The 14,897-nt window shown below is 40.8% G+C and overlaps 1 protein-coding gene across 3 annotated transcripts; it reads right to left on the bottom strand.

Annotated features, from left to right (window-relative positions):
• Positions 1-1,755: 1,755 nt before the first annotated feature.
• On the bottom strand, positions 1,756-10,444 carry csf2rb (colony stimulating factor 2 receptor subunit beta). 3 transcript variants are annotated; one of them, XM_026997818.2, is made up of 14 exons: positions 10,308-10,444; positions 8,398-8,568; positions 7,838-7,946; positions 7,557-7,720; positions 6,971-7,110; positions 5,828-5,975; positions 5,266-5,398; positions 4,868-5,022; positions 4,231-4,364; positions 3,638-3,821; positions 3,091-3,184; positions 2,918-2,990; positions 2,697-2,788; positions 1,756-2,492 (listed from the first exon to the last, which is right to left on the bottom strand). In XM_026997818.2, the coding sequence occupies exons 2-14, from the start codon at positions 8,483-8,485 to the stop codon at positions 1,889-1,891; spliced, it is 2,118 nt and encodes a 705-aa protein (XP_026853619.2). In that variant the 5' UTR covers positions 8,486-8,568; positions 10,308-10,444; the 3' UTR covers positions 1,756-1,888. The 3 variants fall into 3 exon arrangements, with proteins under 3 accessions (XP_026853619.2, XP_026853621.2, XP_026853620.2); XM_026997820.2 differs by having other exon boundaries at positions 5,831-5,975; XM_026997819.2 differs by lacking the exon at positions 10,308-10,444 and adding an exon at positions 8,825-8,917.
• Between the last annotated feature and the right edge of the window lie 4,453 nt (positions 10,445-14,897).

Raw genomic sequence — 14,897 nt, 5'->3', positions numbered from 1 at the left:
AAGCAATTTAAGGAATTTCTGGGCCACTATGGCAAAAGGTATTAGGTGTTGTCGGAGACTTGGAATCTGCATTACCCTTTTTGAAAGCCTCTGAGAGGCTTCCTAAACACTTCCAACCACCTGCCTGTCCAGGCAGCAGCACAGACTGGATCTGCTGTTGCTGCACTGTTGCCACATTGGTCTGGATGCTTATTCATGTTGTAATATTATGAACTAAACTGATGGTGCATGCACCAATGAGCTGTGCAGTGGATTGGTACGGACAAACCCAGACATAATGATAAAGGTGTAGGATTCATCAGATGAAACACATTTGGACTTTGAAACCTGAAAAAGGATACAGGTAGATAGGTTTGCTTGCCCCACACTGCCCAAAGTCACATGGGAATATGTATGATGAATCCTTCTGATGGTTGATTTGTGCGGAATAAAATGTTGTTTATGAATCCAGAATGTCACAACGAGGCCACCTCTTGTTCGTTGCGGGCACTGTGGTTATATAACCATCTGTACGATGCTGTATTTTCCAAACACCCTTTCAAGGTTCTGGCTTGCTGGTGTTTACTTAAAACAAAGGACAAGGGGCATACTGTCTGGGGGAGGGGCTCTCTCCTCTCCTTTCTTCTCATCTCCTTTCTCTCGCTCTCTCTCTCTCTCTCCTTGACTCTCCCTCTTCTTTTTCTCCTTGTCTCTCTCCCTCCTTTCTCTGTCTATCTCTCTCAGTTATACACAACCACACATGCACACACTTTGAACAATGGATCTTAAAGACTTGTTGTGGAATGTCTCTGCAGTAGAACAGAATTTATCTGGAATGTGGTGAAAAAAGATTGATGTGCATGTGAGTCTTGGTCAAGGTCATAACACTGGTAAGGATGTCTCAGTGTGTGAGGGTAGTGTGATAAGGAGAGAAATAATTTGATAAAAGTGTAAGGCACGATATGTAGCAAAGGGGTGAAACAGGTAGATTAAAAACAAGGATTGTGTCAACATGTTATCAGAATTTGTGCACCTTCACTGAGGACAGAAATGGTCACGGCCGTTATGAGTCAAATAGCAGTTATTAAATGAATAACTTTTTTAAACATTTTGTGGTACAAATGTAAACTACTGTACAGTCTGCTAAACTGTATAAACTGAGGACACACACACAAAATCCCACAGGCCAAGCTGAGCAATGCAGCACCAGAGTTCTAGTGAACTGCTTGTCATTTAGTAAACTTGCTGTCGATTGGTGAACTGGCTATTCATTGGAAAACTGGTTCTCAAATAGTAATCTGCCTGTCGAATAGTAAACTGTCTGTTGGTTACTTAACTGCAACAATCTGCTTATACATTTACTTATTGGGGCCTGGAAAAATGGGTTGCAACTTAACCACATACCACCCACACAGCCATGTTGTCTATGGAGGGAGGCATGGTTGTGTGTATGCATTTGTTATTTTAGGAATTTCTAACTTCACACATAATAAAACACATACATTTGTCACATATACAACTAAAGACTATGTTTGCATTAGATCTCACTTTGTGTTCCCCGGGAAAGAAGCGGACTTTACGCTTACATTCATAGCCGTAGCAATAATTATAGCTCACCTTCCATGGCTATTCACACAATGAAATGTGACACGTAATGCTGAGAGAGAGTTACAGATACGTGTGGCTCTCAGCAAGGGCATTGACAACACTGCCATCTGCTGGTCAGTTTGCCACAATACATGGTTAGAGTTTTGATTGACATGATGCGGCATTGAGTTCCTTTTCATCAAAATGTTAGTATTTATTTTACTTTTCCTCTCAGCGAGTGGAAAAGCTGCTGGGTGAAACAAACATCTGAAAATAGTAATAATAATAAAAGCATATATAACCAGCAGTGAAAGAGAATATATTAGATCCCAGGCTGTGAAAGGGTCACATAGCTGCATGCATGCTCATCTCCTTCTGTGGTTTTGCTTGGATGGTTCTCTGTATCACACTTTGGTGGTGAGGCAGAGGCTTGTGCCCAATCTGCCGCATTCAGGTCCATTCTGGGCATCAAACAGTAGCCTGAGGGGTGAGGAAAGGGCATTCCCCCGGGGCCGGGGCTGTATGCCGGAGGATTGTCCTTCTGAGGCTCTGAAAGGCTGGGCTCTCTGCTTGGGCTGGGTGGACTCGATGGAGCAGAGTCATCTGTGGAAGGCAGGATGGTTGGAGGGGAGAAAACATAGCCTCCCTTTACTAGGGAAGAATCTGAGGTGCTCTTAGAATCCAACGCATTCTCGTTGTCATAGCTCAACAGAGGAGAGAAAGATGGGTCAGACAATTCGCTTTGCAACATAGATTCCTGGCAGCACAGGATGTAAGGGCCCAGGAAGCTCATGCCAGACGTGTCCATCATTCTGCTGTCCTCTGTGGAAGAGGAGCCATTGGACCCATGTGTCCAATCAGCTTTCATCATGCCAATGGTTACACTGCTGTCATCAGAGTATGTCAGAAGTGGGTACTCTAAAATACTGCCACAAAAACAAACATTTTTATTTATTACACGAGTTAATAAAATTAACAACATATTGTGCTGTATAACAGTGGTTTTATGTACAAGGGTTTTACCTATGTAGTAGCCTTTCTAAATTAGCTTTTTTTAAAGACAGATTTGAGTGGTTGTAGCTGATACAGCAGCAGCCATGAAACCAAGAGAGCACAAATGAGGTCCTCACCTGCCCTGGCAGATGATGGGATTGTCTGAGGCCTGCATGATACAGACAGAGGTTTTCTCATTGGCACTGTATGTCCAGCCAGCAGGAGGCTTCTGGATGAGAAAGAGTCACTCAATGATAAAGACAAAATAGCACAAACTGAAATGCTATTCATGGTTAGTTATTTGAGGTAATGTTATTTTTCAAACCAACACTCATCTATATGCCTTTTTGTTACTTACTCTACTGCTCATTTCCTTCAGGACTTTGCTCTTAATTGGAGAAGGAATAGACACTTTCCACAGTTCTAACTTCCTATCGAACAGGAAACACACACACTTTTCCATCATTCTGTTACAAGAGCATTAGTTCAGGAGTGACTTAACTGTGGCGGAATGCGTGCTGTGTAATTTACCTGTGGCAAGCTGGAAGTGCATTATACAAGACGATCGAGAACATCAACACCAACACACCAGTGGAGATGTAAATAAAGGTGTTGATCGATGGAGCTATACACAAACACAAAGTTTTAGTCTTAGACTCACATGACAATAACTATAAAACTGTAAGCAATCAGATCAACCTTTCCACTTCAAAAGCACACACACACACATTTAATCATTTGGCTTTCGGCAGTCTCCCTGCTTACTTACACTACATCTTCTTAACAGTGCTCAGATTGTACAAATGAGGCTCCCTGAATCTCTGTGAATGCTTTGTATTGAAGCATTCTTCATGCCTATCCCGGAGCAACCTTCTACTGAAGCTGAAGAGTCCAGGCTAGTGTGAAATCTCACAGACATTTGAACTGTTCCACTGGTATTCTGTTTCTACATAGCTGCCTTTTCTAGACTCTTCTGGCATCCACGTTCTCATTACTAATATGCGTAAACACTATATAAAAGATATTTCCCATGATCCACAATGGAGGGATAATTTTGTGTCGAGTAAGTGTGGCTTACCTGGGTCGGTAGTGAAATATACAGGCTCTGACCAATCTGAGGGTCTCCCAGACCGGCCCACACCCGGCAGGGTTCTGGCCTGAGCCATGTACTGCGTTTGGTGCAGGAGGGAGGAGTGGGGGATGTCGAAACTGAGGGGGTTTGTCACGATATTGTCCGTGATATTGTAACACTCCTCTGAAGCCTACACGGAAATAGATGGAAAGGAAATAGAACTCCGTTATGGCGGAAAGTTCAATATAAAAGTATGCTAGTACAGATCGCATGTTTGACCATTGTTTCAAGGTCAGTTTAAGTGAATTGTAAGTGTGTAACAAGAGTACGAGCATGACATGATGGTCCAAAGCTGCTTTGTTTTTGTCTGCCAGATTTGTGCAGTTGCATGGTGGTTTTGACAGCTCGCAAAGTTATTGGCACAGGTTTCAAACAAGATTACACCTACACATTCATACTTGGTGCATCTTTTATTCGCTTCCTGTGTTCAGAGAGAATGGTGACAAGAGCATGACAGACCGAACGAGATCATAGCCCTACAGATGCAGGCTCATGTTGGGCAAGCACATTACAAGCAGACACACAGCTGGGTCTCCTACCTGGATGTTGCTGCGTCGGACACACACTTGGTAGAAAAGTTCGACCTTTATGTTGACCTTGGGCCTGAACCATCTCACTCTCCAAATGCCATCCTTGTTGTCCACCTGGACGGTGCGTGGACGTGGGGGGTGGACTAGGAACACAGAGAAAAGGGGGGATTTTTTAAGCTTATGACACATCCCGCAAGCAATCTATCCAATCATTTATTCATCCCATCCTGTAGGCCGGTACTAAAAAGGAATGCCTCCTTTGGTGTGTTTAATGCCAGTCTCTGAGGACTGAAGAGTTGAGTTTAGACTTCAACTGACACAATTCTTCAGCCTGCAGATCAATCAGACCTTTTAGTAGAGAGCCATTAGCATTACACAGTTCTTCCCTGCTCTGAGCAGAATCACACACTAAACCATTTTTTGAAGCAATGCAGGATGCCCTTCTAAACACCAGGAGGCAGCACTCATATATGTAACCTCCCAGCTGTATGTATTACAGCCAATGTTGACTGTTATATATATATATATATATATATATATATATATATATATATATATATATATATATATAAGGACAGTAAACACTATACAATTATGGTCATGATAGTATATTTTAACATACAGATCTGGTGTTGATGAAACTTACAGTTGCATTGGTCTTGAAACTCCTTTCTGGCATGAATGCTTCGGATCTCCACAGTCAGCAGCTCAGGTGTGCGGCTGACCACCAAACACGTGATGTTCAGCAGAGCGTCTGTGTGCTGCAGTTCTCCAGCATGGACAGTGCATTGTTCACAACTCCTGGAAAGAAAAATTAACAATCATCTTTATTTTTATTCTTTAAGCAGTATGTTTCCACCCTGCATCCCTTGGTCCTAGAGCCTCCTCCACCAAACACACCACATAACCCATCAGCTATGTAAGAAGCCCTTCATGGGTGCGTTTGAGAAGGAGAAGCTCTATGTAGCAAAGCGGGAGCAGGAGCAGGGAGAACTGAAGCTGTGAGTGGGGTTTCTTGGTGCCAAGGGGGACAGGGATACTCACTGATTGCACTGATTGTTTCCATCTCCTCTCAAGCATAGGAAATAAGAGAGGACTTGGGCGTGCTCTCTCTTCACCTGCCAACTGCACGCAAGTCCCATGTCCACCAATACACACTGCAAGTTGAGGACAGCCTCTGTTTTTTTAAGGGGTGGAAAGAAAGAAAGAGAATGAAAGACAGAAAGATTAAGAAAGAGATGTGTTAAAAACATGTTTGTCAGGTTTAAACCCTGCATGCCAGCAAAAATAGGCTCTTAAATATGAGCTGTGTGACCACAGTTTAGTTCATTAAAGAAAAGGTAACTTTCCTAAGAGGTTTACTTTGCATGTCAGCAACTATGAAATGAGTCAGTTTTGCTGTTTTTCTTTTCAAACTGAGTCCTGCTCCAAGTTTCAAGTGGTTTTTCCCACAACTATTGTGCTTTTTCTATTGAGCTCAATTTTGGTTTAATTTAGATACAAATTAAATACATTGTATATGACTTTTAATATTGCAGCTACTCCAGAAAGAGAAGATTTAAAGTGAGGAGTAAAGTATTAAGTTAATCAGTTTTATATTTCCTACCACCTTCCTCAGTCGTCCAGGACACTGGGGGGCTCCAGTCACTCCACAGGCCCACACGACCACAAGCTCGCACTCTGGCCTCATAAGAGTAACCTGGCACCAGTGCCGTCTTCTCAATCACCAACTCAAAGCTAGTCGTGTTCACCACCTAGCCAGCAGAAGAGAAAGGGTAAGATTACATCTGTGGCCCAGGCACAGACACATTGCCATATCGCTACAGATTGCCATCTGGTTTCAGACTGCTCCAGTCATTCATTCATTCATGCTTGTCACGGCTGGCCGGGCAGCCAGAGGGAGGGACACGCCCACTCCTGCTAGGGATCGCACGAAACACCTGCCTCGTTCCCAGTCTCCTTCCTACTAATCACCTTCACCTGTTTCTTGTTCGTTCTCTCTATTTAAACTCACAGGTCCCAAAGTGCTGAACATTAGTGGCCCGTTGGACTACTCATGCCCACCATGTACATCGCTACAAGGACTATTGGAACCAAATATTTTTTTATCGTTAGTAGTGGTATTGCCACATATTGACAATGGAAAATAAAGAGGATTTTGGTGCAACCTTGCCTCTCGCTTCCTCTGAACTGTCACTGTCACAATGCTGCTTTGCTGTTTTCCCTGTGCATCTCTTGTGGGGTTATGTGGTAGTCTTTCTTCAGAATGACTGCATGCACCATATCATGTATTTGTGGAAATGTTTCAGTGAGGTTGCAAAATCAGCTAAAAAGTAATATGGCCCAGATATAATAGCTGTCTACCCTCCTTCAGAAGTAGGGTAAGGCTCTATTTTTGTTTGGAGATTCTTAAACATTCATCTTAGTCTGAATATATGCACATCATATGTACATATAAGTGTAGATATATATATAGGTTGCTAAATTAAAGTCTTGGACAGTTTAACTCACTTGGGATACATTTTTTTAATCCTTAGGACTAAAGTGGCATGCAGAAAACTATTACTTTCTGTATGTTGTATGCAGTCACGTCTAGTTCATAGCAACACCAGAATGCAGGCAAATTTTAACTGTTTCCAAGAACGAGTCTGGGCCAAAGATGGTGCTTGTATGTGTGTGTGTGTGTGTGTGTGTGTGTGTGTGTGTGTGTGTGTGTGTGTGTGCATGTGTGTACAGTGCAGGTACTCACGGTCCAGTCGTGTCCATGTCTTCTGTACTTGAGCTGGTAGGTGAGTGTGTGATTGGAAGAGTAGGGGCTACTCCAACTCAGCATTCGGCCTCCACTTTCAGTTCCCCTCACTGTTAGGTTGACTGGAGGTAACACTTTGCCTGTGGAACACATGAATAAAATAAATGCTGCAATTGCTGGTCCTTAGCCAAAGGTCATCCCTACAATGTCAAAATCCATGCACTCTCATTGACATGCCCCACCACACACACACACACACACACACACACACACACACACACATACACAGACAAGTCAGGAGAATTACAAGATAGGGTTGAGCACCTGCCCATAAGCATTTAGAAGCAGAAATGTCTGGTCTATAAACAGCTCATTTAAGATAGTGGTTTGTTAGCACCTGTAGGTTAGTAGTTTGAAGTGCTTTTCATATTGGGTAAGTTTGATCAAGAGTATGAATGTTATGTAGTGATAAATATCATCATCATCATCATAATCATCCGTGTGAAAACCACCTGAGCCACTAACCCAATGCCTTGAATAAACAAACTAAAAATGTACACACCAACACATACACACTCACACTCACCTTGCTGAGCTACATTAAAAACTGTGACTTTAGATGGACAGGATACATTGAAGAAGAAGGTGTGTGAGCTCAAGGTGAACACTAGAGTTTTATACAGGCAGCTACGAAAGGTCTTTCCATTGGGCAACAGGTAACTGGGTCCGTCAGAGACACATGGAGATTCTCTACAGAAAGACAGACAGACACAAAGGTTTACACATGTTGAATATATTTTCTGTATATTCCCTTCTGCAATATCCTCCCAGTTTTTGTATAGGAATGGGCATGTTTTTATTTCTCACCCTGTGATTTCTGACAAATTGAAATGTGCATGCGGATCCTCTTCCCAGGTGCAACGTATGTAGGTGGTTAAATCATTATAACACTGGAGGGAGTCCAGCACAGAAGAAACTACAGGTAATACAGGTAATAAAGTCAGAGGTCAGAAGTTAAGGGCGGGGGTAATTAAACCTATATGTGATTGGTATTTACAGTAATGTTAGGACAACCAGTTTACATAAAGGCTTCTAAAGTGCATTACAGCCATGCTAGAAAAGTATTTTCCTGGTCATGTTCTCAATTTAGGGACACTAAGTGAATTACCAAACATTATTTTAAACATTTTAAGAGACTGTGAGGCAGTGATTAAGGCTATCCTGGTTGTAATATTAATTTATTTTATTAGTTACATTTTGTTAGTAAAGTTGACTATTAATCTCAAAACATAAAATCAAGAAAATCACTAAGAAATATTAATCCTGGCCCTAGACAACAGAGATTACATACACTGTATTGCAGCACTAGGATCAAACAGTTTAGAATAGTTACTAAAATCATGCGATGTTTGCCTTCCCTCACTTACAATAACGCGGATGCAAGCACTGCTGTAGCGTGGAGCTTGAGACCAGCAGAGGGAGTGCTGTAACAATCAGCGTCTGGAGAGGGTGCATCTTAACTGGGGTCGGATGTCAGAGATTCAGCCTCGCCGAAGAGGTTCTCAGACATTCCGAGAGGTTAGGGCCAGCTTGAGAGCCTGTGATAGTCAACATAAACACTATAGTTGTATAGGCTGAAATGTAAAATGGTGTGTGTGTGTGTGTAGTAGCAGCAGTAGTACACAAGAAATTGACACTTCTTCAAAACATTTTGTTACTGCGCCTGTCCCACAATCTACACAATTATATAGTAATAATAATAACAAAAATAACAACAACAGCAACAAGAATAATAACAATTTGTCCATAAAAGTTCCACTCAAGAGATATCCATTTTATCAAATATCAAATTACACTTTGCGAGCACCATCCGTCATCATCTTATGAGCAGACTAGTGTTACCGATGAATCTGTAGACCTGAACCAGAAATAAATCTAGAACATAAACTCCCTCAACTTCCTTCTTTTACGACCTAACGTGGCAGCGTCACAGTGCTTTTTTTATCTGTGGACTGCCTGGAATGGGAGGAGTGATGTGCTTTCTGAGAAAATGCAGGGGAGTGAGCGGCACAGACGGGAAAGAAAAAAGATGTAAAGTGGGACAGTAACTGTAGGAAGGAGATTAAAGGGAGTAAGTAGTACAGTGAGCGTACGAGAGTTTTAAAAACTTGTCTGTGAGCACAGGACGTTACGGTACTTATACTGGTAGTAATACATCTCTCTGTTGCTTTCAGAGTAAAGCCGTTTTTAGCAGTATGGCTGTAGGTAGATGAATAGGTGAAAGCGGAAACACTAAAGGGGGAATACCTCATTAGCCGCAGTAGGCTAAATATCACTATCCATGTCTCTATTTCCGCTATGGTACATAAGAAGTGCACTTCATACTAATGTGTCTCTTGCGTCGCTCCTGTATTCGCTTTTAGTTTAAAACACAATAGCAACAATAATAACAGCATCATTAAATAGTGGTGGATAGGTAAGTTACTTCATGAAACGTTTTGAAGCTCAAGTTAGGCTACCATTTTTACACGATGATAGTCCGCAACGCCATCTGAACTTTGTTGTCCCCTAAAGGGGTTAAAAAGGTTACACTGTTCAAGACCTTAAAGAAAAAAGGCTACCGCAAAGCTGCTGTAAACACAAACGCTTGAGAAATCACATTTTCATTAACACCTTTCTACACAAAAACGGTAAAACGATGTTGCAGAATGTTTACTGTGTTTACTGCCTGGATGTGGGGTACGTGGGGTTGTATTGAGTCAGAAGGAAAGTCAATTTATGCTTCTGGAAAGTACGCAGAATTCGTGTTATGAGCCGAAGTAATTTATTTAAGACTTAAATGCCAGCAAAAGAAAGCTGAACTGAACTACCGGAGTACATTTAAAGTTGTTTTTAATCTGCGTGCACTCATTAATTACTAAATGCTCTTTTGTCAACTAAATAAAAACTGCGTTAAATGCGTAAAAGTGAAGATTTCATATTAATATTAAGCAACATTCTCATATTTTTATAGGTTTTTAAAAAAGTTTACAGTTACACCACCCATCAGAAGTAATAAAGTAGTGTTCTAAAGTTTTGTTTCATTAAGAAAAATGAGTGAAACTTAAAATATGTTAAAATAAAATCAAATAAAACATCAATACTTTGCTAATATTTTGCAGTACCAGCCTTAAATGAATGTAGTTTAATTGTTAGCTCAAAATATGTGTAAGTTATTGCAAACTGACGAAAACAACCTTTTAAAAATGTTTGAAAACTGCTTTTAACATGTAGTGATTGTTGTATATTTTAAAATAAGGAATTCTTAAAATAAAGAATTATCATAAACATTCTGTACCTTTTTTTCTTTCAATTTGTCAATTGTGAGGGAATCCATCCAACCAAACATCAAATGATATTCATAGTGTATGTTAATGTCTCGTGTGTGCAAATGGTAGCAGTTGCAGGTACTTTCTGTGTGAGTTTGTGTGTCTGTGTGTCAATGTGAATGTGTGTGAACTCATGAGTCTCGGGAGGGTGGATATGGGTGTACATGTTCATTACTGTGTCATAGCATTTCAATACATGCGATCACGTCTTCAAATACACCAAAAACCACTGGTTCCTCCTTTCATGAGGGTGCCAACATAGCTGTCATCTAGTCAGCAAATTAGTGTCCTTGGCACCTAATGCGGTCCACTCACAGAGTTCCACTGAAATACACTGCACATGCCATACAGTGTAAATGCTAAGTGAGGCACCCAGTCTCCCTCTCAAAGCAAACACCCCCCCCCCCCCCCCCCCCCCCCACACACACACACACAGATGGACAGGATGCATTGAAGGTGTGTGAACCCAAAGGTAAATGCTTTAGTTGTGCTGCTGGTTTTTGTTTGATGGTGTGGCTCTTGTGAAATTTGCAGAAATGTTTGTGTGTACCTTTGCACAAGTGTCACATGAAGTGGCAGGAGCGTTTATCTGTTAGAAGAAAAGTTGCTCGCATTTGTTAATATCAGCTGTTTAGCAATGAAAGACTGATAACCAGTTTCAGACGCCTTGAATGGGGCAGATACGATCATGAGTAGGCTTAATCAGTGTTAAATATCAACGATATGTTTCATTTCTGCTAGTGAAGTGGTTATGTGTGTAGATTATATCCTTGAGTATTCCAACAAGGTCGTGTAGGGTATATAAACAGGTCAGATCAAACTCATACACACTCTCACACACCAACACATGGGTTATGTTGAATTATAGATTTTGAGAGAGGTATTGAATGTTATATCTGAAAGTTGGAGCTGGACAAGGTTCTGAGATAGACGTGTGTGTTTGACTGTGAGCATATGCACGTATGAGTTAAACATTGCCTCACGAAATGCTAAGGTAAAATCTTAATGCTATTTTAAGAAAAAACAGATGGCTAACAAGGGTGCGATTTAGAAGGCTACATGACACCTATGACACTTAGGAAGGTAAAAGTGGTGCTCTGGATGCTGTGCCAGGGAGCTGGCTCTTTGTTCTGATGATCAGCATTTATCACCATTGAAGTTTACCACCTGTAGGACCTAGGTTTGAGAACTCAATATGGTTACTGCCCTCAGCCTTTGTCACATGTAAACATACGTTATCATTTATAAATAAAAGCTGCTTTTGACAAGCGACACAGATATTTGGTGGTCATGACACTTTGTGGGGTGTAATTACATAGCACGTTATGACAACTGACTTTGCAGCTTTTTTTGTTTTGGTATGTCAGGGTGAAATAACACTGATGATATGGTACAACTTGCCAAGCATGTAACAATGTAACAAAAGTGAGGGCTTCAGAAAGATTTTATGGTGTATGTATTGTACAGTCATAACAATGACATGAAAAACTACTTGTAATAGTGTCCCCCTGCTGGTAGTTTCCAATATGCGGCGGCAGCTTTGCAAGAGACGTTTGTTTATATTTTTACATGCCCGTCTTAATTCATCTCCATGCCCCACTCAGGTAGATTGTGATCACCTCATTCTACGCACCACCTGAGTTTTGTGGTGTTCTGCTTTTTATAAGCCGCTTTGTGTTATCATGACTTGACTGGTCATTGATGTATTATGTTGGTTTTCTTTAGTTCTCGTTAGTGCACCTTTATGTTCGGTTTTGTTTTCGTTTGTTTCTTTAAACTCTTCAGTCAGAGACTTGCCCTTGCTTCCTTCTATTCCGTCAGGTTCTACGCCTGTGATGGAACGACTGACCACATGTGGATAGGCCAATCAGTCTGGAGGGCTGCCCAGTGGTACCATTACCTGTTGTGCTTTGTGTCTTTGCAAGCATGAGCATGGTGGCGGTTTCTTGCTCTGCACCATATCAACAAGATGGGGCTCTGTGACATAGAAAAGCAACACTACCAAGCCTTGTACACAGAATGGGGCCCCATTAAAGTAAGGGAGCACCAGCATTGCGCCCAGTCCATGATGAGAGGAGCTACGGTCAACAAGAGGGGCGAGGTTTTCATGCCTCGTCTGGTGAGATGCCCTATAGTTGCAAGAGGGTGCCAGCACTGCACTCCTGCATTGATGAGAGGGATCCTGGAAGAATGTGGTGCCAGCCATGATCTGGGGATGCACAGTTTTATCGTGCCTGGGATTGGGAAGCATGGTGCCGGGCTCCTGGTGGTGTGATGCTCTATGTGCCCTGCGCCCAGTTGAAGTTTTCTTCGGTTAACCATGGTTACCTCCAAGGAAACACATGCAGTCATCACTACATTGCATCAAAAGGGCTTCACAGGCAAGGAAACTGCTGCTTGTAAGATGACACCTAAATCAACCGTTTATCGAATCATCAAAAAATCGCACACACGGGGCCTTGGAGTCAGGGAGTCTCCCAGCTGGGCTGCTCCTGTGATGTGAAGAGCGCTTTGCTATATCTCCTCAGACATTAATTCTGGGATACTGTACTTTAATCTATTATCACTCACACACGCAAATGCTTTGACACACATATACAGATGAATCTTTGCTTGTCTGTACTCATCTCTGGATAATACTATCAATCAATTCGATCTCTTATCAAACACACACACACACACACATATAAAAACTGAGTGGTATGAAATCTCATGGAAGCCTACAGTGATGAAACAATGTAAGTGTGGGAGAAGATGTCTATCTCAGTTGACAGTGATACCTAATATTGCCGTGTCCACAGTATTGGCAATCTTTATGAAAATGAAATTAAGAAATGAACGATAAAAGTTATATAAAATAACAGCACGGACTTCAAGTTACTTGTAACACAAAACGTGTAGAAAATTCATACTGGTATTTATTTTATTGTGTTATTCTAAATGAAGCTATAAGTGAAGTATAAGAGAAGCCACAACTCTGTGACTCTTGCACACCACTCTGAGATCTTTAGCAAGGCAGCTTAGGCTGCTTGCCCAATTTTTAATACTTTTTCATAAAAGTAATAATAATAGTAATAATAATAAAAAATCACATCTTAAAAACACATGTATCAAAGTCACTGGTACTTCTGCTTTAGAGCCTTTCTTAAGGTGTTTAATCTTCAATACACAATACATTTATTTTAATGCATATTATATTATAGTACATAATACATGTATTAATACATAATAGATGGAGTATATATCAGATACAGTGCCACATATTTGTTTTCTCTTATGATTGATGAGTTTGTTGTATTAGAAAAAAATTTCAGATGTTTGCTATTTCTTTTTTAAAGCTTTATGTATTTCAAAACCTTTTAGTTACTGCATTATACATTATAGTTCATTATATTGTGAAATTATACTCTGCATGTTTGCGCTCACCTCATTGATAAACATCTCTCACCACTAAATGTGTGTTCATGAGTCAGTGACAGTGTAGTTTATCTATGCTTGTACTTGGCTAACCAAAGACACCACACACACAAAAAAAAGGAGATGGTGTGAAGACTGATCATGAGAAACATGCAAGCTGTCTACAGCAACTCTCTTTTTCTTTGAACACACTTAAGCTCATATAATTGCACTGACTTTATTAGAAACAAAAATACTTTATGCCTTGCCAATTTATGATATGTATGTAGCACATCTATTGCTGTCAGCCATCCACTGCCCTCCCCGTCATTGATCAGTTTTTGACAATAGATCTATTGGCTGTTAATGGGTACTTTCTCTATTTTTAGGAAGGTGTCCTTTCTTGTTTTTTTAATGCCTGCCTCTCTGGAAGATTTGCCATTGGTATCACTGCCACCGGTGCCATGGGATGTGTGAGTTAGGCTTAAGAACTACTCTGAGTGCATCGGTGTGATGTCTGGGTTCAGAGTAGTCCATCACCTAAAACTATTAAATTATTATTAAAATTATTAAATGTGTACTTTCAAACATGTGACCTATGTATTTCTAAGAGCTGCACAAGCTGCACTGCCCATGGTTGCAGCATGTTATGTTGCAGTAATTTGCTGAAATATTAAAGAGCTGAAGACCAGTATTACTTTTTGCATGTGTACACATGAGTGATCTCTGGATTTGCCTGAAGTATTTTGCTCTGAGATTCTGCATTTCAGTGCAATCTTCATTTGCATTTAATCCACTTGCATGTGTTCATGCCATGGCTTGATCTTTGCAGAGACAGCTAGATGAAAATTGTGTATTCCTCCATGCATTACTGATAAAAACTTCATTGTCTCTGTCACAGTCTGCTTACTGCATGCAGTCAGTGGTGAAAATTGATCTGAAATTGTAAAAAGTTAACATGACATTTAAAAATTGATGTTCTTTAGAAATGCAACCCTCAGAGTGGAGCTGGTTTACATGATTGGACTGAAGTTTAGAAGTAGTTTGAACTGGTGTTCTTGAATTTCATATCTTTACATCTCAGTGGTTTTATAGAGTCTAGCTGACTTCCTGGAAACAACAGTTTCTTTTCTGTTAATGTAAATCAAGTTCAGTAAGTATAG

Source organism: Electrophorus electricus, chromosome 1 (assembly GCF_013358815.1).
Source record: "Electrophorus electricus isolate fEleEle1 chromosome 1, fEleEle1.pri, whole genome shotgun sequence".
Taxonomy (NCBI): Eukaryota; Metazoa; Chordata; class Actinopteri; order Gymnotiformes; family Gymnotidae; genus Electrophorus; species Electrophorus electricus.
The sequence above is the reverse complement of the archived record's forward strand: the minus strand, read 5'-3'. Positions and strand labels throughout refer to the sequence as shown.

Coding starts and splice junctions, on each gene's coding strand:
- csf2rb (XM_026997818.2), bottom strand. CDS start 8,485: ATGCACCCTCTCCAGACGCTGATTGTTACAGCACTCCCTCTGCTGGTC. Junction 7,111..7,556: donor TTTTAATGTAGCTCAGCAAG/GTGAGTGTGAGT, acceptor TGTGTTCCACAG/GCAAAGTGTTACCTCCAGTC. Junction 5,023..5,265: donor GGAAACAATCAGTGCAATCA/GTGAGTATCCCT, acceptor TTTTCTTTCCAG/GAGTTGTGAACAATGCACTG.